The following is a 27,447-nucleotide window of genomic DNA, read 5'->3' on the forward strand; positions in this document are numbered from 1 at the left end:
GCAGAAAGTCAATGCAATACCCGCAATACAGGAGCGTGTTGTAGTTGCGTTTCCTTTTCGAAGGCGTTCTTATTTAATTAATTCTTTTAATGTAAATATTACTTTCATTATTTTAATAATATTACTTTAATAACATTTGAGAAGTTTTGTTAAGTGTAAGCAGTGTGAGGAATGTTTTATTACTATAAAAAAGTCAAAACAAGTAACTATTTTATAAAAATTAATATTGCTTTTATTTTATGATTTATTTTATTTTAGGATAAGTTGAACTCTATCCTAACTGATATCACCATGTTTCCTAATCGTAGGCATTTTTAATAAGTTAGGCGTGATTAATAAAAAAATGCGCTGATGTTATTTAATGAAAGATTGTAAATATTCTTGCCTATTATCATTATTTTAGTATTTAAACAGTCATCTAACAATGTTACAAAATCAGGTAAAAATTTCGAACGTGCATTTCCCGTTGTGTATGAGAAGAGAAATCTCGTCTCGATCTCGTCTCGAAATTTTATGAGAAATAAAAAATCTCGTCTCGTCTCGTCTCGAACTAAAAATCCAATCTCGTCCATCCCTACATAATATGTTATGTTATGTTACAAATTACATTGTAAAAAATTAAAATCATTTAATGCATAATTTACATTTATCATTACAGTATTTGAATCTTTTGTTTACAATGATTTTTCCTTTTTTCTCCGTTTATAATTTTAACTTTATTCTGTTACAAAAAACTAAACCTTAATTTATGCCGACTCAGGCATTTAATAAACAAAACCCTGATGATCCGACTCGTCAATTAAAATATTCAGTAAGAAATGTTTGGACATATTTCACTATATTACGTGGTCTAAGCAAATTTTTGCATGTTTTACAAGACTGCCTGCCAACTTAAGAACAAGTAATGTGAGTAATGTGTACAATAGTCTATTGTATCAACAGGTAAAATATAATATCGGCTAAAAAATGTGTACAAGACATTCAGTTCCGTAAAACAATATCTAAAGTCTTAATTGAGTTAATGAATTAACATTAAATTTAAATTCCTTAAATTGTCTATAAACATGATACTTAATAGCATATACCTCATAAAACTTGTTCGGGCAGCCAAAAATAGGCTAAGATTCGTCTTTCGGTGGTAATAACTTAAACAATAATTTACCAAAGCCAAATTAGAAAAAAAGAGTTTTGCGCTATCTTTAATTTTGTATTTGATTGTCCATATTTATCTCAGGACTAGGCATGGAAAGTATTCAGCAAACTAACTACTAAGGGGTGAGCCAATCAAGTACCAATGAACAGTACTGTTACATTTTCAGTGGGCCGTTGAAATGTGAACCCACAACACACAAATGTTTGAGATTCACAGTCAAAATGAGCCACCGACTCAAGATTTTCAATGTGTTAAGTGTTAATAAAGACAAATATGACCAATTTCTCTGGGGGTCTCATGTTGTTAGGAGTCATTTGCATATTATATATTTTGTTTATCAACTTAAAACAATTTTAGAAACCTATTCTTTTACGTATTGAAATTATCTTTTGAGTTTATCTAAGAAATGTGTTCATTAGTTTAGACATTGATGCATTAAAATACTGAGACTACTAAATTTAGCTAACTAAAACTGTGCTATTGTAACAATTAACAATTGATTAAACTATTTTCTAATATATTTTTCTCGTATATGGCATAATAACATTAACACAGTTAAATATAGATTAGTATATGGATTGAAAATCTATATAAATACATAGTCATTGAAAAAGATGTCTGGAAAAATTGAACCATTCTTAGTTGCTAATCTAGCGTTCACAGTAAAATCAAAAGATTACTTCCGATGCCGAGCCGGAGCGGGATTGATTCTAAAACTCAGATCTGGACTCAGATGGCATTATTGTCGCTGAGACTCTAAACATAATAACATGATGTTAAAACATTACATACATGATATTAAGTAGCAAAGACTAGGGTTTGGACTGTTCCCTTCAAAACACGCAATGGAGCAGAAAAAAACAAAAAACTTATTATTTATGTCATTTAAGTGCTTCGATTGTTTTATCTACATTTTGACATCTTTTTCAATAGCCTTGTATTTTATAAAACTGATGAGTTATTAATGTGAATGAAAATACACTACAGTTTATAGCTGGACTATGAATAACAGCAAGAATTTTTAAATCTCTTTACAAGTCGGTAGCTTACGACAAAACTAATTTTCTAAAATGCTGTTATGTACTTTAAAATATTACAAAGGGAGTTCTCATTAATTAACTTTTATAGGTAAATATAGACAATTAAAATATGTAGTAAATATAATCTATACATGTAAAATACATCTAATATCGAATCAAATAAAAACGATTTGTATAAAAACATTAATATACCATTCAACTTGTTTTTAAAACTTGAAATTTTAGAACAAAATCATTAGACTATTAAAAATGAAAAACATAAATACAAGTCAATCAATAAAGTTTAAAGCAAACAAAATCACACAAATTTGTTCCTATTCTATACAAATACAAATTCTTATTTGAATAATATCGCTACTTTCTATAATACACATTGGTGTAAAAATATGTATTGCAATACTATAATTTACCATCTATAATACAAGCTCAGGAGTAAAAAGCTGGTTTAAGTTTGAATACTGGATGAAAGTAAATAGTCTAGAACCTTTAACTTGTTTACAAGGTATGGCAGATTGAGCAAATAAAACATTGTATTTTGCTTGAAAGACAATCCAAAGCTTAATAAGTTGTCTAAAAACTTGCAAACTTCTTCATTTCAAAAATTCAGAATCTCCATTACTTCATTGACTACCAAGCAGAGGACACGGAGATATTAAAAATCGACAATGTTATGGACAAATCCAAATTCCAATGGTAGATTTTCAGTAAATGTCTCATAATATATCAATATTTTATTCTTATTGTTTTGTTAAGTACACAAACTGTTCTGAAAGAACGAGGTAATATTACATTAAATAAACACATCAGTGCATCAAAAGAGCGGACGGTTAATGAACGGAATGGGTAACAGACAGATGAACTAAATATTTGTGCAAGAAAATCTGTGCCTTAAGAACTGTTATATTTAATCGTAAACCAAAAACAAAATAACTAATTATATACAATTTCTAACTTTGATTTAAAATTCAAATGTATTTCTTTTAGATCAATACTCTACTAAGGAACTAGTTACAGATACGTTGAATATTTCTAAAATAAGAAGTGTTAATTAAATATTTTGATTCACAGTTCTTTAGACACTTATATAAATAAAGTTTGAAACATCTTTTGAGAAATTTACAGATTTGTGTTATATACACTGTTTATTAGACAGTAAATGTTAATTCAAACTAGAATCAATAATATGTATGATTTTATTTACATATGTAGTTACAAGTAACTAGGAATCTTCATGCACAAGAAAACAAACTTCATTGAAATTGCTCTACCCTGAAGTTTCAAAACTATAGTTGTGGACAAGCTATTACGAACCAAAGAGTTGGGTCCGTGTCCTCAGCCAATTATTAACCACTGGCGGCCGATCCTTTAAAACTACCACTAACACTAAAGGGGACAGGGAGCCCAATAACAAAAGTAATTTTCTTTAATATCATTTAAAGAAAAAATTGACAATGTGTTATTGTGTGTTGTATTGTGTTTTATCTGAAACCCCTTCTTAATTATATACCAAGTTTCATCCAAATGGAACAAAATCTTTGCATTTTTATTTACAACAACAATACAATATTTAAAAGTTAATAAAATGTGTAAACAATCAATTTGCATTAATTCAGTATCAAATTTACACGGAATTTTAGATAGACCACAAAACCACATTGTTTTAATAATATTTATACAGTATAATTATATATTTATAGTACTTAAGAAAATTAATTGTCATTATTGAGCCCTCTAATCCTCTAATATATAAACTCAGTCGAGCGGCAGTAATAAAGGATCGAAAAACTCACCGATAAAAAAATACATGGCCACGGACCATACCCTTTGGTTTGTCATAGCTTATCTACCACTATAAGAAGAATACATAAAAATATTTTATCTAACTTGATGAAAAAATTAAATAGTAGAACACTATTAAAAAAGTTATAAATTTACAAACTACGAATTTAGTGATCATTTCTTAGTTAAAATGTATCATCAAATCTTTTTACACAAACGGCCAAAACTAGCTAGCCACTTACAATATGAATGGAACTGAGATTATTCAGATAATGAAATTCTTGCAACTTATAAAATACACATTTGTGCTTTACAAATAACCAGCAAACAGCCTAAAACTAAAATTTTCATTCATGTTGATGAGTTGAATCACTTCTAAAACATTGGAGGAACATTTTAAAAATATGTAAACTAAGTTTACTTTTGTAAAAAAGTAAATGTTTACACAGTGATATTTTGTTTTGATTATTTTTAATTGATTAATATATTTTTTATGGAATTATTGTGAGCATTTCACATCTTTATTTATGGTAAAAGAAGTAAAAGGCAAAAGGGTAACAAAATTACAAAATTCTGTTTCAAGTTTGGAATTCTCTTTTTCTTGACAGACGTATACACCTAAAAACAAGTTTAGATTTCTACAAATGTTCTTAGATAATGTGAACACCAACGTTAATGTTTGAAAACATTGAACCACTCAAAAACATGAATGAATCCCTTATATAAACTAAATACAAAACCTACGCTAAAATTTAAATTTAAATAAATAAAAACTATAAATAACTGCATATAAAAATTAGTCTCTCGGCATCAACCGATTCAGTCGAGTAATTTTAAACTTCCGACTCTGTCAATTCCTCACCTTCGGACGAACTTTCCAGAAGCGAAGAGCGAATAGAGTCGTTCGGCGAGTCAAAATTGATACTGCTAAATGAAGAGCGCAGAGAAGGGGTGATGTCTTCGTGTTGAGCCAGAGGAGCGCGCATGGCTGCGAGACGATTGCGATATTTGACTACAGGAGGCGTGTTGCGTCTCGATACCCTCCCTCCGCCTACATCCTCAACCTCTCTCTCCCCTTCCTCCTCCACCACGGACAGGGATCGGCTGTAACACAGGAACACAATTAAAAGGAGAGGCAATGTTAATTTTCGCAAACCGTTTGTTTACTGGAAAAAAGCTGGAGAAACTGGTGACACTGAAAAAAATAAACAACTTAAACGGTTTTGATTATTATACCTTCCAGTTAAAAGAAGTCTAGATTCAACAATTAATTTTCACTCAACTGTCACAACCTCTAGAAGATCTGGGGTAACAGGTAAAACCATCAAAATTAAAAGACAAATAAAATAAAGCCTAGTACAAAAACGTTTTGGACTTTACTTTTAAAATTAAATAGGTATGTAATGAATTAACTTGTATTTTAAAAGTATCCAACGTTTAAATGTGGATTTTAACATTTTCGTAATGTTTTTCACTGTTTTCCTGTTATTCCTACTTTCCTGCTTATTCGAATTCCGTAGCTGGATTAGGTTAGATAATTGAGACTACGTTATCTCAATGTCTCATTGATCCCAACATGTCATTTATAAATAAATAAGTTACCCTCTAATAGATTAATGAAATAAGAAACATTGTCATCTCTTTGCCTAAAGTTTTAGTTTAGTTGTATTCAAATTCTCTGAAAACCATCTAATCTGTATACATTGGTAACAATTGGACAATTAGTTATTGGTTATTGACAGTCTTTGATTCAACAGAAATTATGTAAATTTTATTACTTTTAAAATTTGATCAAACAAATGCTCACAACTGTGTTCTTGTTAAAGAAATCTTTTAAACTTTATTTATTCCTTTAGTGTTTCACCAGAAAATATGCTAAGCAAAAAATATCCCACATATTAATTCCAAGCTCAGATTGGATTCCACTCCTCACAAGAAACAAAGACCCAAATTTTAAATGATTCTGTCTTAGTAATAAAAAAGATGCTTCAAAGTTAAAACCCGTTTTACAAACTAAAAGAGATAAAATGCCAACATTAAAAAGTTGGAAAGTGATAACATAAATGACTTTATTGCATGACATTAACACTTCTTTATGACTCAACTAAGAACCATAACCGTAAGAAGCGGCTAGAATACTAACTACTTGAAAAGTTGTATGGATCCAAGAGCCTGTTTATCTCTGCAACAAGTTAATAAAAAAAAAATTGTTTACAAATCGTTGTTTACTATACACTTATCTTTTGTGATTTTCCAGCTTTGGCTTAGCTAGAGTACTTATCTTATCACCTGAGATTCCAGATCTAAACATCATGAAAACTTTTAATCATGGTAGAAAATCCCAGCAACAACCCTTTAAAACCCATTTCTAAAAATTTAGACAGTTTAAAGGGAATGTTTCCTGGGTTCCCCCACCACTTTTTTATCCTAATATATATATATATATATATATCAGCTGATCAGCTGTCGGTTGTTGTTAGGGCGAAATGGAGGGAATGAAATCACTTCCCCTCAACCAAACTGCCTAAATTTTGTGAACGCAGTATAGTACAGTAGAACCCCGGTTAACTGAATTTGTGTTAACCAAAACGGTCCCATAAAATAATACAGGGATAAAGTATACTTTGGTGGCTTCAATGGTTTATTTAAAAGTATTTTCTAACCCATTTTAACACTTTTGGAGTTGAAATAAAACACTGAAAAGGGAAGAAGATTTATCTTTGAAATAAATACCTGACCACCGTCTATCACGGCTTGTTTCATTCCCACCTCTCCTATGGACTCCTGCTTTCGGGACACGCTGCAAGGTGTGAAGATATTCTTCTCCTTCAAAAGAAGGCGGTTCGGATTATTGCATCGAAGAGTGACAGTGAGCACTGTAGGCCTATCTTCAGAAGCCTAAAAATCCTTACTATCTTCAGCCAGTATGTACTGTTTAGCCTCTGTTTTGTGAGGGATAACTTAGATCAACTCACAACAAGGGAATTCCACCACTCCCACAACCTTCGTAACAGAGATCAGCTCCACATACCTTACTGCAGGCTGTCCAAAACACAAAGCTTTTTCCGCATCAGGGCTCTGAAGATGTACAACAGTCTCCCCCAAAGATTTAAGTCTTGTGAACCGTCCACTTTTAAAAAGAAAGTTAAAGCCTGGCTAGTCGACCGACCACTGTACTCAGTTGACGAGTATTTTGATGCGTTCCATCGAGTATAGGCTCAACGCCATCTTGCCAAAAGTATTGTAAATAGTGTAAATATTATTTTTAGTTTATGACACAGTCTATCCAGAAATTCTGGTCAACGACGTCGCAGCAGGATAAGGATAAGGACTGTATTATACTGTATAGACATTATTTTAAATTCATATTTCCTTCACACCTTGATAACCCAGGCTATTTTTGCATATGACGGGTTAACCGAAATATTGGTTATCCCAAACGGCTCTCCCCCCTTTATTTCAACAAATGTGTAGCCAACAACGAATTATTGCCAGAGCAAATTTATAACGCGGACGAATCTGGGCTGTACTGGAAATGTCTCCCTTCAAAAACACTTGCGGCAGAACATGAACGAAGTGCACCTGACCACAAAGCAAGCAAAGAAAGGATTATGGTTATGTGTTGCTTAAACGCTGCTGGCACACATAAGCTTCAGCTTCTTGTAATAGGAAAGCAAAGAAACCTCGTTCTTTTAAAGGTACTCCAGCTGTAAATTTGCCGGTACATTATTACAATCAGAAAAAGGGATGGATGCAGAAAGACATTTTTCATGATTGGTTTCACAAGAAATTATGTCCTGAAGTTCGTGAGTTTTTAAAATCAAACCACCTTCCACCAAAAGCTGTTCTTACTCTCGATTAATTGAGTCTTCCCACCCAAAAGGACTTTTGCAGTCAGAAGATGGGCAAAGTACTTCCATGTTCCTCCCACCAAATGTAACGGCTCTAATACAACCCATGGATCAGGGTGTTATCGCCAACATCAAATGCTACTACCGTTTGAACGTTCTAAATAAATTCATTGAAGAGGGAATTGATTTAAAGACATTTTGAAATCAAATTTCACGATCTTGGATGCGATTTACGAGATGGGGAAAGTAAAATCAACCACACTTACTAAGCCTTGGTAGAAAATACTTCCTGATATCGTAGGAGGAGAAGATTTTCATGGATTTGAAGAGGAAGACACCCCAGCTGACTTAGCCGCATTAGCCAACACCGTGCCTGGTGGAGAAAATGTCGACATTGAAGACATCAATAACTGGCTAAACATTGACTTAGGATTGCCGTCATCCGAAGTTGTGAGTGACGGCGAAATATTGAGACATGCTCTGGGAATTGAGAGCCAGAGTCAAGAAGAAGAAGCTGCTGCCGAGCCAAAAATATCGTACGCAACTGCCCGCCATTATGCAGAGGGACTATTGGACTTTTTGGAAGGGGAACATAACACTTTGTTGTGCAATCTCATGGTGCTGAGAAAAATTTGGTCAAGCATTGTTAAAAAGGAAGCAAATGACAAGAAACAAAAATCGATAATGGACTATTTTCCTCGAAGCCAATAAAGACGGCAACTTCGACATTAGGCCTATAGTATAGTGCACTTGTTTCACGTATTGGAATGTTTTTACCGATGTGAAAAATATTGTTTGTAAAATAATTGTGTGTTTATTAAAAGGTACGTACTGTAATCTTGTATTTGAAGTCTTTCACGTTATTAAGCCTAACATTCAGTAGCCTAAAGGTTATTAAGGAAGGACTTATTTTGCTTTCACAATAGTTTTTAACTATTTCTAGTGTATTTTAGGTTAGATTTGGTTTATCCGCGATTTCGATTATACACGATTGCTCAGCCACCCATTACCCCAGCTAATCGGGAGTCTCCTGTAGTTTGCTTTAACATGTGTATACATTAAAAAAGTTAGTTTATATATGTTATTTAGCGTAGAGTATGACTTTCAATTCATGACAAGGATTCTTTAGTCACATTGATGCTTACGCAATTAAAGTTATATATATATGAGTTAAGTTAAGTTAAATAAAATTAAAGTTTTTATTCTAAGTTTATCTAATAGTGGTTTGCATAAACTGTATATTTTTATCTATTATTGCTAAAAAGTTATACATGTAAAAACCTTTGTACTTATAATTGTATAATGGTCTTTACGTCGATGATGGAGAATGAAAAATGTGTTATTTATTGTTGTAACTGTAATTTTCAACATTCATTCATTCAGTTGTAAAAAAAGGTGTTAAACAACAAGTTTTAAAACTGAATCCAAAACATTTTATTACCACCTAAACCTTCATCAAAGCATAACTATTAATTAATTTAAAGTCAATGTTGGTTATTTTGCAGGCGTTTTAGGTTAGGTGTCTACAATTTCGATTAGCCGTGATCACTCAGCCATTACATGGATAATCCGAAAGTCTACTGTACGCTCTTTTTTAACCTAAAACTGGCAACATAGCAAGCTTGCACCACAGTTGAAGTGGCATTCGACTTGGATGCCACCCGACTGTTGAGTAACTATAACTATCGAACACTGCTGCTTACCTTGACAAATTAAGCGTCTTCCGTATGACTGAGCGGCCTCAGAACAATTCGAGGATCGGACTCCAGCATGCGTTCACTTTCCTCGGTGCTGCGGTGAGATAACACAACACACCGTTAGTGGGTTATGAAACACAACAGGGAGTAGGGGGAAAAGGGGAAGATCAAGAAAAAAAAAACTGTTTTGAAAATTTGTTAGAAAATTTCCATTAGTCGTTACAGACAAAAATACATGGAAAGTATTGTACATAAGGTAAATTCTAAAATCCATACCTTGAAAAGAACGATTTATTATCTATCAATGATAATAGTAATTTTTAAGAAAAAATACTAGAGCTAATAACCACAGGCTTAAAGGACATAGTCAGCTTATATTTAAATAATCTACTAGGGCTCTGCCCTGACAGTTAATTAAGTCCAATGTTGTTCTTCAAAGTAACCATGAAAAGCCTTTCGTAATGCCACTCAAACCGGTATGGCAATCAATAGTTTTGTTAATACACTGTTATGAAGTCAAGCAGGGCGAAGCCCGCGAGTAAAAGCTAGTTGCATTATAAATCTTGAATTTAAATTTAGGCACCTACAAACAGATGTAACAAAAAAAGTGTTGTGATAAAATCATAATGGCAACTGTTACAGGTAGCCTAACTTTTGAGTAGAAATTTTTAACGTGACATTCTAGTTTGTCTTTGATCCAGGAATTATACCTTAAAAGGTCAGTGGAGAGTTTGTGCACACACTTGTAAAAAGCACACAAAATCTTAAAAAGATTAATCTGTAGGATATAGATAATGTTGCGTTAAGTAAGGAGTCAAAGAATTTTTTAGGAAATATGATTCTATTCACATATATAGGGGGGCAAAAGAGATTGTTAGAATAAAGTAAACCACACTAAAACACCAAAAAGACTCATACATTGCATTCAAACCAATATTTCAATATTAATAAACCAAAACTAAGAGTTAAAGTTAAGGTAGCAAAACCAAACAATGAAAATGTTGGAAAATCACATTTGTAACATAACTATACTGGGGCACACAAAGAAGCAGGTTTTGAAAAATATTGATGCCTGAGAGTAGGTTAACAAAAGAAAACTTAAGGATTAGTGAATGAAATAACATTGTGACACCCACCTTCTTTCTAATTGTAGGATAGTTCAGGGAAAAAATACAGATATATACATTTAGATTAAGTAATATCACTCTCATAAAATAGATGAGGCTTACTTAATTTTTGCTTCAAAACTGTTCTCTTTCTCAAAACAGTACATTATTGTACAATATGAAGCTTCAAATATCTCTAAGCTGTGTCATGACATCTTTTAACACATGAGCAGAAATAAAAGCTATTTTATGTTGGTTAAACTTCGATACTTTACAATCAAGTTCATGAATTTGTACAGTTCCCCTCTATTTGTATCCATGTAACAACACAACAGTATACAAAACTAGAACATAAATTGAATCAGCAAACTGACACTTCCCCATTAGCTTGTCAACAATCTAATTTTCAGTAAACAGAATTTTTGGAGTGTAACAAACTGTTAGACAAAGTGTAGCATGGTAAAAAAAAAAGAAAAATCACAACAATTATTGAAATCTTTTAACTATATTTTTTAAGCATTGGAGGTGAACCATTTTGTAAGGACCATAACATACTAAATGTTAATCAAAATTGTCCAGGCTGATTTTGTAAATACCCAAATTTTCAGTTTTTATAGGTTTTATGGAAATATTAGCATTACAAATCAAAATTTCTAAAATGAAAAACTTTTGGAGGTACCATAGATTAGTAGGACCCTCATACTGAATGTCATCAAAATCGGACCACAGGTGCAGTCCGTGGCTCTGCAAACATTCACACACATACACACATCACTTAAAAAGCCACTTTGTCCCGAATCTCAAACTCTAAAATTTTGAAAAAATAGCCTGCTTTCTCCATATAGGCTACTAAGTATAGGGGAAGAAAGTAAAAATTATCTTATGAGAATATCAGTAAGGGATAAAAAAATGTCAAGTACGGTAAACCAAGTTGAGAAAACCAAGTACTAGAATAATTTAAAACATGAATCCAAACAATACCACTTTCAAACGTAACGTCGCCAGTCAAAAACAAATATAGTTACACAATAAACTACCGCTTCATAAATAAAGAAGCACACATAAACAAATTTACATTTACAATAGTTTGTAGGAAATAGGAAGTTAAACTATACAATCAATGAGACACGCATGTTAAGGATAAAATTAGACCATAGCAGGTTATTTTTGTTGGAAACCCTTGAATGATTAATGCTCGCATGACTGCTAATTTGACAGCTACCCGTTATCTCTGACAAGCATGTGACTATTTCTCTCGAGCGCTAGACAATTACTTACGACTAAAATACGGCTTTCGTAATCTCAAAATGCCTAAAGAACTTCTAAGTGTGCAAGGTGTCCAGCAAGCCATGAAAAAATCAAGAATGACTCCAGGCTTTAACATTTTAAAACATTCATCAGAACTTACTATAGAAAAATAAACCGAACTTATTAATCCTCACATGTATATTAAAAATCATCAAAGAATTAATTCAAGAAGAAAAATATTGGTACAACATTTTTGTGCTTTGGTTATCGTAAATTTAATCGTAGTTTTTGGTTTTGGTTGAATAGTAAAATAAAGGAATTTTGAATCTTTGTTTTTTTATCTTTTCATGCTGTAAACAAATTAAATTATTTTACTTTACAGGTTGTTTGCTGTCACTTCTTTAGATTCTTATTTTAGTTACACAGTATAACTGTTTCAACTTGTTTGCTCATGAAAGTAGTAGGATGTTCTATTTCAATGTCAAACCAATGAGACAAAGTATGTGTCAGTTTGCTGATACTATTCAGTATTCATTGCAACTTACCATTCCTTGTTGTCGCTGGCCATCAACTTGCGCGTCTCCTCGCTGTCGTGCTGCGGCGGCTGGTAAGCGATCTCCGACACAGGTCCGTACTGAGCAGCCACCAACAGATCCGTGGATGGGTTCACAGTCATTATCTGACACAACGCTAACACTAAGTGGCATGATGGGGAAAAGTAACAAAAACTCAGGTCCACACAGAGGATTTGAACCCCAGGCTCTCAGGTTAAAGATTTACAGGTGAAACATTTTGATTGGTAGGCCTACGATTTGAACCCATGTTCATACAATAATTTTTATTGTTTTGACCCATGGAAATGCACAAAATCTTTCCAATGACTCTATATACACCCAGTATACGGGTGCCCATAGATAATGTGTACAACTCCAGAAAATGGTAAGGCCCCGTTTATGCACCAAGTGCGGGAGCGGTGCGATAGCGGGCCCGCTCCCGCTGTAAATGAGTCTGTTTATGCACGAAGAGCGATAGCGGTAGCGGTTGGTTAAAGGAGAATGGAAGGGGGACACAGTCTTGCCAACTCAAACTCTGCCAAATAATTAACACAACTATTTGTCCTAAGTGCACGTGCGCGTGGGTCAAGTTGGCAACCCTGGCTTCAGCCCAAGCAACCGCTGCGATTCCTAACTACACAGCGGGCGAATTAGAAATCGCAGCGGGAGGTCAACCGCTATCGCTATCGCTCTTGGTGCATAAACAGCCCCATTTAACTCAATGGTGTTAGAAATCGCTCCCGCTGTCGCTACCGCTACCGCACTTGGTGCATAAACGGGGCCTAATGTAGGTCAAAATAGATAGAACAAAGAATCTTGTTTCTGAAAAAGGAATCTTATACGTTATCATATATTGATATTCATAAAGATTTTTTTATTTACTTATTTATTTATTCAAACGGTAACCAATAAATAATAGTGAATAATAATTAGTAATATGACGTAAATGTGTGCAAGATGGCTAATAATAGAGATCAAAGTTTCAATACAATTATTGAAACTTGGGTATTTGAAAAGATCAAGGATAAAAAATGAAATATATAGACAAGGCTTGAACAATTCTTGACTTTCTCCTTATTTGTTGACCCATGAACCCATTTCCCAGAGCTTGGCTATTAATTTATGGGACACCGATATATTATTACACAAAGTAAGGTTTTTTTGCTTTATAAAGTTTATGAATGTAATATGTATATTTTGGATATTAATATTAAACCAGACATAAATTAATTGGAGTGGATAACATTTAGTTATTAGTAGGCCTAATCACTTAACTTACACAAACCAATTCTCTACAGGATTTAAATTTCTCTTAAAAGTAACATTTAAATTCCTTTACCTACTACAATCTGTGTGGACCATTAAAAAGGTGCTTTTTAACAAAAGGAACAAAAATATAAAGCGACAAACTGAAAATAAGGTGAAACTTGTTTGGGTATCTTTTATCAATTACATATTAATAAAAAATTTACTAATACAGCGAGAAAATCATTTACTGAGAAACAGGATCGCCAGCTATTAAACTTCATTTTTTAGACTTGATAAAAAAATACCCACAAGCGAATTAACTAAACAAAAGAAGCAAACATTGACAAAAATAATAGATGATGTGAAATGTGCTTAGACTACGTTGTCACAAAACACTTTTTAAACAATACTAAGTTCTTTATATGACAAACCACGTCTTTCTAAAAGCAATACTTAAATTAAATTAGCATCAAATTGTACAGTAGGCCTAGTTTTCCTCTTGTTTTAAAAGTGGAATAAAATTCTTAAAATTTTAGGTGGTGCCTCTAAAAGTCTGTTACCGCATCTATAAGTTTTTTATCTTAACATTGTGTGTAGGCCTATGGTACAAAAAATAAAAATTTAGATGTATTTTAGAACGCTGCAATAGTGAGACCAAATTAATTTTGGGTAATATTTGCAAGCATATTATCAAGACAGAACAAATGTGTTAATCAATCTCAAATGATGAAATAATAACATTATTCCACATTAACAGCTGAAATACTATAGGCATTGCCTAACACTCATTTCATGATACGAGCATGTATATACCCCGTTTGCAATGTCAAAAAGTAATGATAAAGAGCAGAAAGGTGAAAGGTCTAAGAAATCTGGACAAATTGAGGTCAATTACTGCGGCCGTGATATCACCTTACTCCCAAGGTTAACCACTGCAAAGCAGGCAATATGATAACCTCACATAACTGTGGTTACTTCCTCCTAAAACTGATACAGTTCAACAAAAATATTTTTATTCATTAATTGCAAATGATGACTTATTTAAAGTTTGATTTAATTAATGTCAGTTACTCTATTTTAAATATGTTTATTTTATTGTTTAATTTAAATAGCAACTGGATGGGAATAAAAATATTAAACTTATGATAAAATCAAATTGAACATTATTAATGGGCATTAAACCATTTAAAACTGCTTTCAAGAAGAAATATCTAGAGGGGTTTGTATAACAATTTTAGGGGTTTAACTGTGCTTTTCAGCATTTAAAACATTTTGCTTTACAATTGTTTAAACCAATATAATAGTTAGATTCATGTTTTTAAGCACTAGAACTTGAGTTTAGCAAATTTAATATTATAAATTACATTTTGATAATCAATTAAAAATACAGAAACATTAAAAACCAATGTAACTAACAAAATCTGCAAGAGTAAGAAATAGATTGCACTTTTAATTCAACGCAACATCAAACTTTAGGGTACAAAAGTTGCACTTGATCAACAAATTTAAAGCATGATTTAAGTACTTAGAAAAAAATGGATATGAAATTAGCAAGAGAGTAATGTTTTGATAAAAGCACTTGTTGACGATTATAATGGTTTGATACAAGATTTATAGGAGTTCATACTTCATATTGATAATAATATCTTTGAGTACCAGACTTGCAGTGAATGAGAAAAATATTATGACTTTGATAAGCTGTTATCAATTACTTACCGGTTATAAACTTACATTTGGAGCACCTGCACTTGTGCAATACGGTATGTAAACCTTAACAGACTGTCAAGATTGCTGTTTAAAGCCTCAAATTCTTCTAGGCTAGTAATAGTTAAACATTTAAATATTTTGCCTAATAAAATTAAGGTTTTATCTGATTAATCTGACGTGTGTTGTACGGAACAGTGGTAATGAATTGTGTACTGAGTACACATATTGTGTTTGCACAAATGACAATAATCAATGATTACCAAACGTGACATTATTTACATTCATACTCGTGCACAGGTTTTTCATTGTATCACATGCAAAAATAATTGTCATCGATGCTAAACAACAGTTCTGTCAGTTCGGTTGATGGTGTACTGTATAGTTTTGAATTTTGTAAGAAACCTTATAAAAAAGGCTGCAGAATCTACACAAGAATTCAAGAATCTTGGCTAAGGTAAATTGTTAAAAACACTGAATAAACCGAAGTTTCCTTGGGGTGAATTTTGGAAACCCTTGATAAAATAATCGCCAGGCTTGGGGAAAACGTTAAAAATGCTTAAGAAACCCCTAATTTGGCTTGGTGAAAATGGTGGAAAAGCTCAAACAAAATAGTCATTTGGCTTAGGACTAATGTTGGAAATGCTTGTGAAAAGAATAATTTGGCTTGGGGAAAACATTGGAAACGCTTTTGGCACCCCTGATAGAAACTGCCGTTCTCACCTGACCGTTGCTCACTTGATTGTCCAGTTGACGAGCGAGGCGTTGCTCCTTGGTGGGTAAACAAGGACACCCCTTCCTCCGCCTTACGATCCTGATGTACACTCCTGCCAAATACAGAGTAGAATAGGGTTAGATTAGAACTAAACTAAACAAATGTTTAAACATATAGTTTTACCAGGATCAAATTTCTCTTTAATTTTAAAGGAATATAGTTATTCTACTACCCAATCAAACATTACTACAACTCACTGGGGTGTAAATATGGCACAGTAAAAAGAGCAATGTCATTGAACAAGGCCTCTCATTAGTAGTATGGGAGCTCAGCCGAAGGACTGAGCTAGACAGTTCTGTACTCGGACAGAGCTTACTGACCCGTCGTGCTGGTGAATTCCGGGTCAAACCTCAGGAATCAAGCACTACACCAAATATCAACTACAACTCAAATTCATTTGCTAACAAAATCATAGAAGAAAAGTGCGGTCTTACCAATTAAAAGTTTATCTTCAAAAAATCTGTTTATTAGTATTTAAACTAAATTATTGCCAACCATCTATAAAAAATTCATTTTAACTTAAATAATCTTACACTTTACACTCTTTTTCACATAAGCCACTCAAACTACAGTTCTGAGACTTGTTTCATTCCATTTGTCTGGTAAAATAACATAAGGGAAAGTAAAAATAGAGGCAAGCTCTCTTGTGTAGTTCAGACGAAATAAAAAAATCCTCAATCTAACCACCAGCACCAAATTCTGAGAAAAATTTTATGGTAGCCATAACTCGCTACTTAAGCGTTTCCAGACCTTATGAACTTTTTTATATTTTCAGTATTTTTTTTATGTCGGTGATTATATCCTGTTATAAGTATGGTATTATGATCTCTTATTAGAAGGCTATATGATATACGATTAATTATGATTGTCAGTTCTCTACTCACCAATCAGCAGTATGCCCATAACTATCAGTAGTCCGCCCGCCACGGTTATGATCACTTGGCCTGTCGACTCATCGCCTGTCGCATTGGCCGGAGCTACGTTGCCGTGCTCGTCCTCCAGCCGCGTCTGTTTGTTGTCAGTAAAATCCACAGTTCCTTCAGCTACCATAATGATTCCTACAACAAAAGAGGCCTTCAACACTACTGACTAGACAAAAATGATTTCATCCAAGACATTATGAGTGGTTATAGTTATAGGGGTGTTGTATAGCAACATAAAATACACCGCTATGTGTACGAAAAATAGACTGCGATCAACACTGCCACATAGTGTTTCCCTGGAAATCAAAAGGTTACGGTTTTGATTCTGAGAAAAGTTAAATTCCTATTAATAGTTTGAAACTGGACCCAGCTGTTTGATCGAGGGCTTTTAACAAAGATTTTGGCCAAAGAACAATCTCATAGTCATTAACAATGATCATCTGAATCATTTGTTATTGTTTACTCATCTTGGCTTTGAAATTCCCACTCTGGTTTGTAGCTGTAAAAATCTATTCATAAGCTATCTAATTCTACAGTCATACTTAATCCATATTGGGCTAAGGATTAAAAATACGAGTTGCGGCCTCATTTGGTATCAATAACATTGGAAAAACAAAACACTAACCTCCGCCTAAAAATCATTACTGACAGGAATGTTAGAAAAAACGATAACCTAACCTAACCACCTCAGTTAGGCCTACAACCTACCTGCAGACAGTGAGAAGATCCCGATAGCAAGCAAAACCCACTGTACACAGCGTGGCCCACCACCAACCGTCTGACTGAGGTAGCTGCCCGGCCGAGACCACTCATTCTGCTGTTCGTAGCTCACTGTTGTTGGCTGATAAACTGGACCACTCGTCGGCATTTTGATCTAACTATTGCACATAAACCAAAGCTTATTAAGTCAAGATTACATACCTATATTTTTTCAAATAAATAGTTTAGTTACTTTAGGAGTCCTAATTGGCTGTAGGTGCATTAGGATAAAGAAGATAAGATGAATTTAATGCTATTTTCGTGTTATTTTTTAACGATGAACATAGTCGAATTGAGCTACCATCAGAAAGAACCGAATTTAAATTAATCAGGCTACTGATATCTCTTCGATACCCAAACTTGTTGACCAAGTTAAACTGAAAGGACAAGTTATTGCAAGCCGTAGTAACTTATCTTTTGTATGAGTAGTAATTGAGATATTTTCTTCATTTAGCTTGAATTTATAAATTTTTATAATTTGATGGAACTATTTAACGATACAGCGTGATCTTGGTAAAGTAAAGGTCACATTTAGCGCAAAAAACCGCAGCAAAACTGAGAGAAAGTCTTGACGTGTCTACTTGAAATTACTTAACCTAACCTTAAATTAATCTCCACCCCCCACCCCAAAAAAATATTCTATAGGCTATCCGCCACTGTTTTGAAGCTTGTTTTTGGTGTCATGTATGCCTCGACACTGATCACTAGAGTAGATGGAATTTTGATTCTATTATTTTAGAGTTATTTTCATAATTTGTGCTTTACTATTTGGTTATGTAACCAGGAGACTATAGTTCGGCCGCTTAGAAAACGACCTGGGCGCTAATGCTAAACCAATGCTGGAGGAGGTCGCTTTCTAAGCGGCCGACCTATAGTTACTGTTTATGATTAGATCATTTGGTAAACAAGGTTTTAAATGACTGAAATAACAAGAAACATATTTTAAACAAAACACAACCTCTACAGTGTGGCGTACAGAACTAACAATAAAATTGGCTTCAGCTGTTCCATAAGGATGACAAATCACATATATACAAATTTTAACGAATACCTTAGTGTTTTTGGCCTCTGGGGACATTAAAATGAAAAAGAATAATGGTCCCGGGTCTAGGTCTGACCACCTACGGTAATAAGTAAACACTTACATAAGTAACACTTAAGTAACTTACATCCCTATAGGAAAATTCGCTAAAACCAAAAACTAAGAAATAAAAAAAAAATTAGACTAAACTTGCTTATCGTTCACTTTGTGAGCGTACATATTCAATAAGTTTTGTATTTTTAAAATCTAGACTAGCTGTTCTTAAAAATATAATATGTCTATACATAATTCCAAAAATCAATGCTATTCAACCTAAGATCTCAAAAAGTATTCCTCATGAATTTACAGTTCATAAAATGTAATTATTAGGACCACTGTACTCATTAAAAGAACTTTGGAATGAGCCCTTTGTGAGATAAGTGTGTCCGCCATGCCATCCGTTTAACGGCCAAGGGTTTTAAAGGTGTAAATTCTGTAAATTGTAGCCTACTAGCCTAGGCCTATATAGTTTTATTTATTTTATTAAATTGACAACACAATCTTTCGGACTGGATCTGGCAAAGAAGTAGAATTCAAGTTATAGGCTACCCTAAGTAGATAGTAGTGAAATGAAGCAACCACTAATGGGTTTGTAATAATTACAACCACAATTATTGTTGTATTTACATTAATGATGCAAGACTTTTTAATAAATTTACTAAAAGGTAACTAGGTACTTATCTCTTTGATTACCGTAGCCTATTTATTTTATCGGCCATGAACATTAAATGGTTTAACGGGTATGGTATTTTGTAACTTAGTTACAGAGGTAGAGTGGAAAGATGGTGGCAGTAATTTTGTTTGATGTCTTAAATTAGGTTATGCATTTTGATTAGTGTTTTTGTGACATGGAGTCATATTAAACAAAATACCTATTCCTTGCTTTATCATTATTAATTTGCCAAGTTAACACATTAACTGATAGTTGACATATTTTGAAGGCCATTGTTTTAAAGAACACAGCCTTTTGCTCATGTATCGTGTAATTTAACCTTTGTGTATTTAACTTTAAGATTAAGTACAAAAGTTCTAGCATTTTGGTAAACAAATTATTTATGATGATTACCGGTTTATTGTCTCTTATTATAAGAGATGTAGTTTGTACAAAAGACTGGGTTACGGCATAGATTAAAAAAATTAGACATGTCTATAGGTAGGTACTCCTTTTATCTATGGTTACGGTAAGTTACTTGGCAAGTAATAGAATCAGAATCTTTATTTTCTTTTTAAACGTATGCTATACTGAAATGTAATAGACAACGTCAATGTGATTGCTACAAATGATCATTAGGTACTAAATTCACAATACAATAAAAATAACTTTGCCTATAGACTGTACTTAAGTTAGCCTAACTTATTGTTATTTCTTGTGCTCTTGAGATAGCTTTGAGGCCTTAGTAAATTAGGTAGGCCTATTGTTTAATTTGAAGTGTAACACATGTCACAAAGTAAAAGTGTAACTTAAGCTTAATTTCAATATTGTGTTTAAAGTTATAAGTAACTTGGATAAAAAGTAAAAGTCTATCTATTATTTTAACATGAGTAAAATATAGGCTACCTAGGCTAATAACTTTTAAAACTTATAAGTAACTTTAATTATTTAAGTTAGGCATTATACTCTATGCCAAAAGGCTGATTTCTTTATTTTTACTAGCAGGCTTTGGCATAAACATAGCCCCCACAACAAAGCTCTCTTCACAAATTTACAAATTTAAACTAGATCAAGGCTAAATTTATACTACCCAGATTTAGACACTAGCCTATTTTCATTGTTATTATTTTCAATTTAGATTAGGCCTAAATTAAGTTATTTAAGCCTTTAACTTAACTTACTTCCTTCCATATATTTTAATAAACAAGGATGTCATTTTGGTAATTATTCCAAATAGGTGCCTCCAAACGAATTTTTAATTTTGATATCTAACTTTATAGTTTTTTACCTCCTGAATCCAAATATACCATTATTTTTCACAGCTGATGAATATTTCTCAAGATATCACCGTAATAATATACAACATTACAATAAACAAGGTGACAGTAGGATGGATGACATTTACAAGTGGAATGAACTATGGGTTAAGTAAGCCAACAGCTGATTGTTTTCAATCATAGTCAAGCAAATGGAAGTGACAACTAATTAGCTAACTCTGATTCTGCAATATGAAAATCACCTGATTAAGTTAGACTTTTCACTTTCTAAGACCAATAAGTTTACACATTTTAATAAAATGTATTATTGTTACCAGTATTTTATCCTTATTAATGATTTATTGATTTATATTTCGCCGTTTAGAAATTACATAATAAAATAGTGCCAACTTATTCTAACATAACATAACCTAACCAAACCTCTAGAATGTAAGCAAACTCCTTTTGATGTCAGAAAAGGCATGTCAGGGTGGTAGGTCGTGCTTTATGTGAATTGGTGACTGCATTAAGTCCTTTGAAGGTAGTTTAGATTATTATCAATTATTATCAATCATTAAGATGGGGACGCCACTTAGGTGCGTATTTTAACCCAAATATGAGTGAAGGATGAGTGTAGAATGGTGTGTGATGATCTGTGTAGCTTTGTTACCGACTAAGATCAGCTGTTTCATTAGCCAGGATCATTTATTTAAAGCCCAATGATCAGGAACAGCTGGGTCCAGTTTCGAACCATCAAAAAGCTACGGACTTTTCTCAGGATCGAACCGGCAACCTTTTGATTAGTAGGCCTTTTTTAAATAGTAATTTGAATTGTTTTTCTCTCAGGATTTTAATTTTACAAAAACAGTCTGCAGGCGACATAAACTAACATCTGGATACATTATAACCTAAACTTTACCTTCCTTATCTAACCTAACTTCAAAACACTTAATGCAGTCACCAAGGATACAGCACGACCTACGACCCTGACATGCCTAAATAAGAACTAAACTAACTTACATGTAATTAGTCCACCAGTCCATCTATATCTCCATAATGTGACGAAATTCATTATAGAAAACATTATTGACTACAGAATCACTTGAAATGTTTCTACAACGATGTTATCATGTTTAATCAACGATGTTCTTCTTCTCATAAACCATGTTACTCTATTCACTTAACCTGGACTTGTAACTGCGTAGCAGACTAGCACTACACAGCACGTATGAGTATGAGTATTTTTGTTTTGAGTTCTAGTTGTAGTTGTAGTGACGTAAAATGATGTCACAAGGCATTTAATGCTGATGATAGAATCAGAGTGAGTTAATAAAGTTCAAATGTTGTTACTTCCAGTTGCTTGTCGTGTGGTTGAAAACAGTCAGCTGTAGGCTTAGTTACCCACAGTTCATTCCACTTGTAAATGTTATCCATCCTACCTTGTGTATTGTAATGTTGTATGTTTTCACGGCGATATTTTGAGAAATATTCATCAGCGGTGAAAAATAATGGTATAAGTTATTTGGATTCAGGAGGTAAAAAACTATAAAGTAAGATATCAAAATTGAAAATTCGTTTGGAGGCACCTATACGGAATAAATACCGTCATTTTTTAATGGTCAGCAGGTAAATATGATAAATAATAATACTGCATGAACCGCTAAAACCATAAGAGCCAAGTAGAGTAGGCTAACTTATTATTGTTAAGTTAATTAAGCCTAAGTTAGACACGGTACCTTAACTTAGTTTCATGTTTACTTTCACGATTACACCTAGGCATTAGTCCAAAAATCTTTGAAAATAAAACAAATTAGTAAATATAAAGAATATAAAAACGCATTCCCTTCTAGGAAATAGGTTGGAAGGCCTCTTACAGTCAACCTTGCCTTTTACGGTCTCCCAGAGAATACTAGTTCTTTTCTTTCATGTTCATCTGTTATAAGAACCATGACTAAAATATTACGAAAAGCCAATGTGCAGAATTAGGTGATTTTCATTAAACAATCTAGGTGCAAACTACTTAGTATTCAATTCCTACTATTCAAATTCGTTTCCTGTCTGAGATGAAGGCTTTATATGCAGCAAGGCCATGTGTGGTTAGAGTGAGTCATTGTGAGCGGAAACTATAAATCAATCGGAATAAGGCCTATGTTTATTAATGATTAAAACGTAAATGATTTACAGGAATTACAAACAGGACAAAATAACCATGTACTCACGTTAGAAAAGAAGAGAATCCTGATAGGTAAAGTGTCAACAAAGATTGCTTGAACTTCCGAACAACAATCAATCAATCCTCAAAACACAAACCGAAAATGACAATCTGTCAAACAACGACTTTGACTTTGGGCTACAGTTGACGCTACTCCACTCCACTGCCTGTTGTATTGTATAATCGAAATACGACCAGAATCCCCCACTCCTGTCTCTATTGATGATTAACGTTACGAAGCCTTCTATATATTGTTCATACATTTACGTTGATTACTGTATGAAATACTTTATAGAATATTTATACAAAAAGTATAATAACAGTAAAAATTGATTCTTTATGCTACAAAGAATTTGAAAATACATTATCGTATTGAGATAAATTTAATTCTAAATAATATTATTGAATTTTATACTGGCTAGTAAAGCTCAAAAGGAGAGCGTCCAATCTATACCAGCTGCCCAGGCGCAAACGGCTGCGCAAAAGCTACAAAAGTGTGTTAACATTCGCGCAATAATATACAATAGTGTACGATGCAATAGCTTTTACAATTTGGACACTTGTAAAATAGGCTTAATCGGTGATGATGTGTGTGATAAATTAAATAATAATTTTTTAAAGTAAGACTTTCCAATAAGTGGTGTTGTGTGTGGAACAGTCTATTTTAAATGTAGATTACAAGAGAATTAAATGAAGCTGATAAGACAGTATCAGGGTGGGTTCCTATTTTGGTGAAAATAAAAAAAGTTACAGACACTATTTCACTGCTGAGGTGTAAAAATTTGTCAATCGTAAGTATATTTTACTTAGTTTATTCTTGCAAATTTTCGTATTTAAACAAAGCTCTTACATGAATACTATGGAAAATTTTGACGTGAATATTAAAATTTAAAAGAATATTATATTAAATGTTCATAGTTTTTACTACCACCAAAATTTGTAATAATACATAAGAAAATTTGTATTTTATCTAAAATTAATGTATTTAATTGTATTAAGCACCGTAAACATGTACAGTAATTCAATCCTACGAATCATTTAAATATGGAATAGAGTGGTTAACTACCTATACTAAATATGAATATCTCAAGGTTAAATCTGGAACCGTACTCATACCTTAAACCAAAATTGATTTAACCTGAACCAAAATATATGATTAACTAAATTTAATTTAGAGAAAATTACGGTTAAGCTGAGGTTTTATGAATTTGGAAGTGTTCGATTGCCTTTATCAGCTTGAAATTTAAATTCACAACACAACTCTTTTGTTTTAGACGTATTCTATCATTCATTTTTATCATTAGCCAATTTAATAGTAGTAAAATTAATCAGAATCAGAATAATCCTTGTGTGTCAGTTGCGAAAATGCGCACAACCGAATTTCAATACTATTTATAAATTTACCAAATGCCTCTGAAGTTAATTTTCTAAAGCTATTAGATTAGGCTAAAAAGTTCCAAAGCGTCTAAATTAATTATAAATCAATGTCAATATCTTTAGCTTCTCTAATTAGTGTAATAAAATAAAATCCTTCTGTAATGTATTTGTTTGAGACTATGTTTGAGGAACAAAGTTATCTTTAATGTAAAACAACAATTATACAGTAAAATGATACAATGAATTGCGTTATATGAATAAAATATTCGTAAAACATCTCTAACGTTAATTGAAAATAATACAGGGATTATTTTTAAAATTTTGCTTAACATTGAGAGGGAGATAAAATTACACACTTATTTTAAATAGATATAAAACCAGTTGTAAAAAGCGGTCTGTGGAGCTAATGTAATATGTAGGATCAAACATACACACAATCATATCAACCGAATTTTATAAAAGTTTACGAAAAGCCAAACATCTTTTATGCTTTACAAATAAAATACAAGTTTTTAGTTTAAAATTTTTTTGAGAATGTGTAACAAAAATTCTAACATGAATTACATTTAAACTAGAATAAAAATCACACGATTTGAGCAACGTAACATTATATAAACATCATAAACCGAAAACAAATCAAACTTCCTAATACCTGTTCGATAAGAACGGTATAAAACAATTAGCTAATGGGCCATTAATTATTCCACGACTAATAATGCATTCAGTACTGACATAGTTTTCTATCTGTTAGTGGCACAATTACTATATAATATATTGTTATATTAGTATAAAACTAGATACTATTATTACTATTGGATACTGAAGATACTATTGAGTATACATAATCAACGGTAGCACGTTCCAAACATAGTGCACAACTTGTTGCATTGTGAGAGTTGAAGGGTTCGTGATCACTGTTTGTAGTGTTAGGACAAAAGTGACGAATAAATCAGAAACTTCCAACTGCTTTGCTTTGCCTATAACTTTGAAGTTATCAGTGTTTAAAATGCCAAAACAATATTATGAATATTCCGGAAGACTGGTTCCAATTTAGCGAAGGTTGTTACCTTTTTACGACCACTCATTCGACTGCTGTCAAAAAGAAGTGTAGTTTTCAGGTTTTTAGGTAGATTTCATTCACTAACTCGCAAAGTGACACACGCCTAAACCCTGTATAACGTGCTTCCACTAGTTTTAATAATGAACTTAAGTTTAGAACTACTACATGCCTGAATTGAAGGATAATTTGAATTTACGTATATAAAACTAGCTGTACCCGCCGGTATTGCCCCGTTTAACTTCATAAGAATTCGCATGGCTCACTCACGTCCTGGTTGAAGTTCGTTCGCTACGCTCACTCAACTGTTGCTTGCAATTAGCTGTTGCCATAAATAAAAAAAATAATAATTCTGCACCCTCCTTTGGGTAATCCTTGTAACTTTAATGCCATTGAAAATCATAGAACAGAACCTTAATTGAAACAGCTGTTAAGATTCATTAATTCCTTTTTAATATGAAATACCCCCGCCGCAGCAAACCTGCCGTCTAAGCGAATTTCCATTTGGCCGAATTGATTTTCAATTGATCTATTTAAATAACATTAGGTTTAACGAGTACCTAGGTTTGCTGCTACAAGGAAACTAATAAAGTAGTGTATTTTTAGTAAAATATTGATAGCTTACTATAAAATAAATAAATTTGCCAAGTTTGATCAAAATATATCCATAAACAAGAAAACTACAACATTTTACAATATTCTCCATAAGAATAACATGGGAATTTTAAATTTACCATTTTTTTAGTTTTCTCCGTAACCAATAACCGTACAAAAACACTTTGATATACTGAATTGTTTGTTTTTTCAAGCTCTTTAAGAAGGTTTAGAGAAAAATTGGGAAATTTTGTGTTTTGAGGGTAAAAAGTGAGAAAAACCAATTTTTACCCCATAAAACCCCCCATAAAACCCTGTTCCCATGGTCCGATCATGCTGGATCGCGAACTCATTCAAGTTTATCCCGCCTTACACCTTCAAACCAAATTTCATCAAAATCGGATAAAAATTACTCAAGTTATCGTGTTCACGGACACATATATATATATATAAATCTATATATATATATATATACCTATATATATATATATACATATATAAAAATTTGAACGAATGGTGTTTTTGGCCTCTGGGGACATTAAAATGAAAAAGTAAATCGGTCCCGGGCCTAAGTCTTACCATGAGACCTACGGTAATAGCTACTTCCCTATAGGGAAATTCGCTAAAACTAGCTGAGTACCCGTCCTCCGTACGGGGTTGATATACAATGCTAATTGTAGCTAAATACTCGTGCTTTGCATTTAAAATGAGGGAGGACACGTTTTGAGAAAATTTGGTTTACTATAATCTACGGTCTACTATAGTATAGGACATGGGAAAATCCAGAGCCACTGGGGCGGAGCCCGAAAGACCGATCAGAATAAAAACTGCTTAGTTTTCCTATTTAATGCCCAACGAATCGATGTACCGAATTTCAGCCTCCTAGGTAAATGGGAAAAGGGAGAATTAGTGATGAGTGAGTGAGTGAGTGAGTGAGTCAGTGAGTCAGTGAGGGCTTTGCCTTTTATATATTTAGATAGATAATTTTCTTGTGTACCAACAGGTGTTCTGAAAATAGTGACTCTTCAAGTACCTATATGTAATCTTTTAAAGTAGCTTGACGGACGACGGTATATCGGTCGATTTGGAAAATGCTTGAGCTAAAAAGTCGATAAAGAACAGAGTAGGTCTGCGTGCCAATAAGGCAATAAATTATACGAATTAAATTTTTAGTTTCAAAAATTTCCAATTAAATTTTTCAAATATGGAATATTTTTTTTATATTTAGCCAGGACCAAGAGTTGAATCAAACATCAACTAAACTCTTGTGGGAGTGTTGACGACTTAGGAATATAATCTCTTAATAAGCTTAGCAAAAGTCTGCCTCAAGACTGCTTCCGAGGTTATTTTATATGTAGTATTTTATTTCGTTAGTAGTATC

The 27,447-nt window shown here is 32.8% G+C and overlaps 2 protein-coding genes across 6 annotated transcripts in view; one reads left to right on the plus strand and one right to left on the minus strand.

The window, feature by feature from the left end:
* Positions 1-2: 2 nt before the first annotated feature.
* On the minus strand, positions 3-23,199 carry LOC128999861 (uncharacterized). Of its 4 annotated transcripts, none has more exons than XM_054426585.1 (7): positions 23,046-23,199; positions 17,787-17,956; positions 17,040-17,213; positions 16,119-16,207; positions 12,420-12,508; positions 9,527-9,614; positions 3-5,076 (listed from the first exon to the last, which is right to left on the minus strand). In XM_054426585.1, the coding sequence occupies exons 2-6, from the start codon at positions 17,944-17,946 to the stop codon at positions 9,536-9,538; spliced, it is 591 nt and encodes a 196-aa protein (XP_054282560.1). In that variant the 5' UTR covers positions 17,947-17,956; positions 23,046-23,199; the 3' UTR covers positions 3-5,076; positions 9,527-9,535. The 4 variants fall into 4 exon arrangements, with proteins under 4 accessions (XP_054282560.1, XP_054282558.1, XP_054282559.1 ...); XM_054426583.1 differs by having other exon boundaries at positions 12,420-12,553; XM_054426584.1 differs by having other exon boundaries at positions 16,104-16,207.
* A 461-nt stretch (positions 23,200-23,660) lies between these two features.
* LOC128999868 (uncharacterized) overlaps positions 23,661-27,447 on the plus strand; it is a 148,197-nt gene continuing 144,410 nt past the window's right edge. Inside the window, exon 1 of one of the 2 annotated variants that reach the window (XM_054426599.1) lies at positions 23,661-23,829. The gene's annotated coding sequence lies outside the window, so the exon portion shown is untranslated. The remainder of the gene's footprint in view (positions 23,830-27,447) is intronic. The other variant, XM_054426600.1, reaches the window with a different exon arrangement.

This window comes from Macrosteles quadrilineatus, unplaced genomic scaffold (genome assembly GCF_028750875.1).
Source record: "Macrosteles quadrilineatus isolate MER2022 unplaced genomic scaffold, UCM_ALF_1.0 Scaffold_8__2_contigs__length_117827958, whole genome shotgun sequence".
In the NCBI taxonomy this organism is placed as follows: domain Eukaryota; kingdom Metazoa; phylum Arthropoda; class Insecta; order Hemiptera; family Cicadellidae; genus Macrosteles; species Macrosteles quadrilineatus.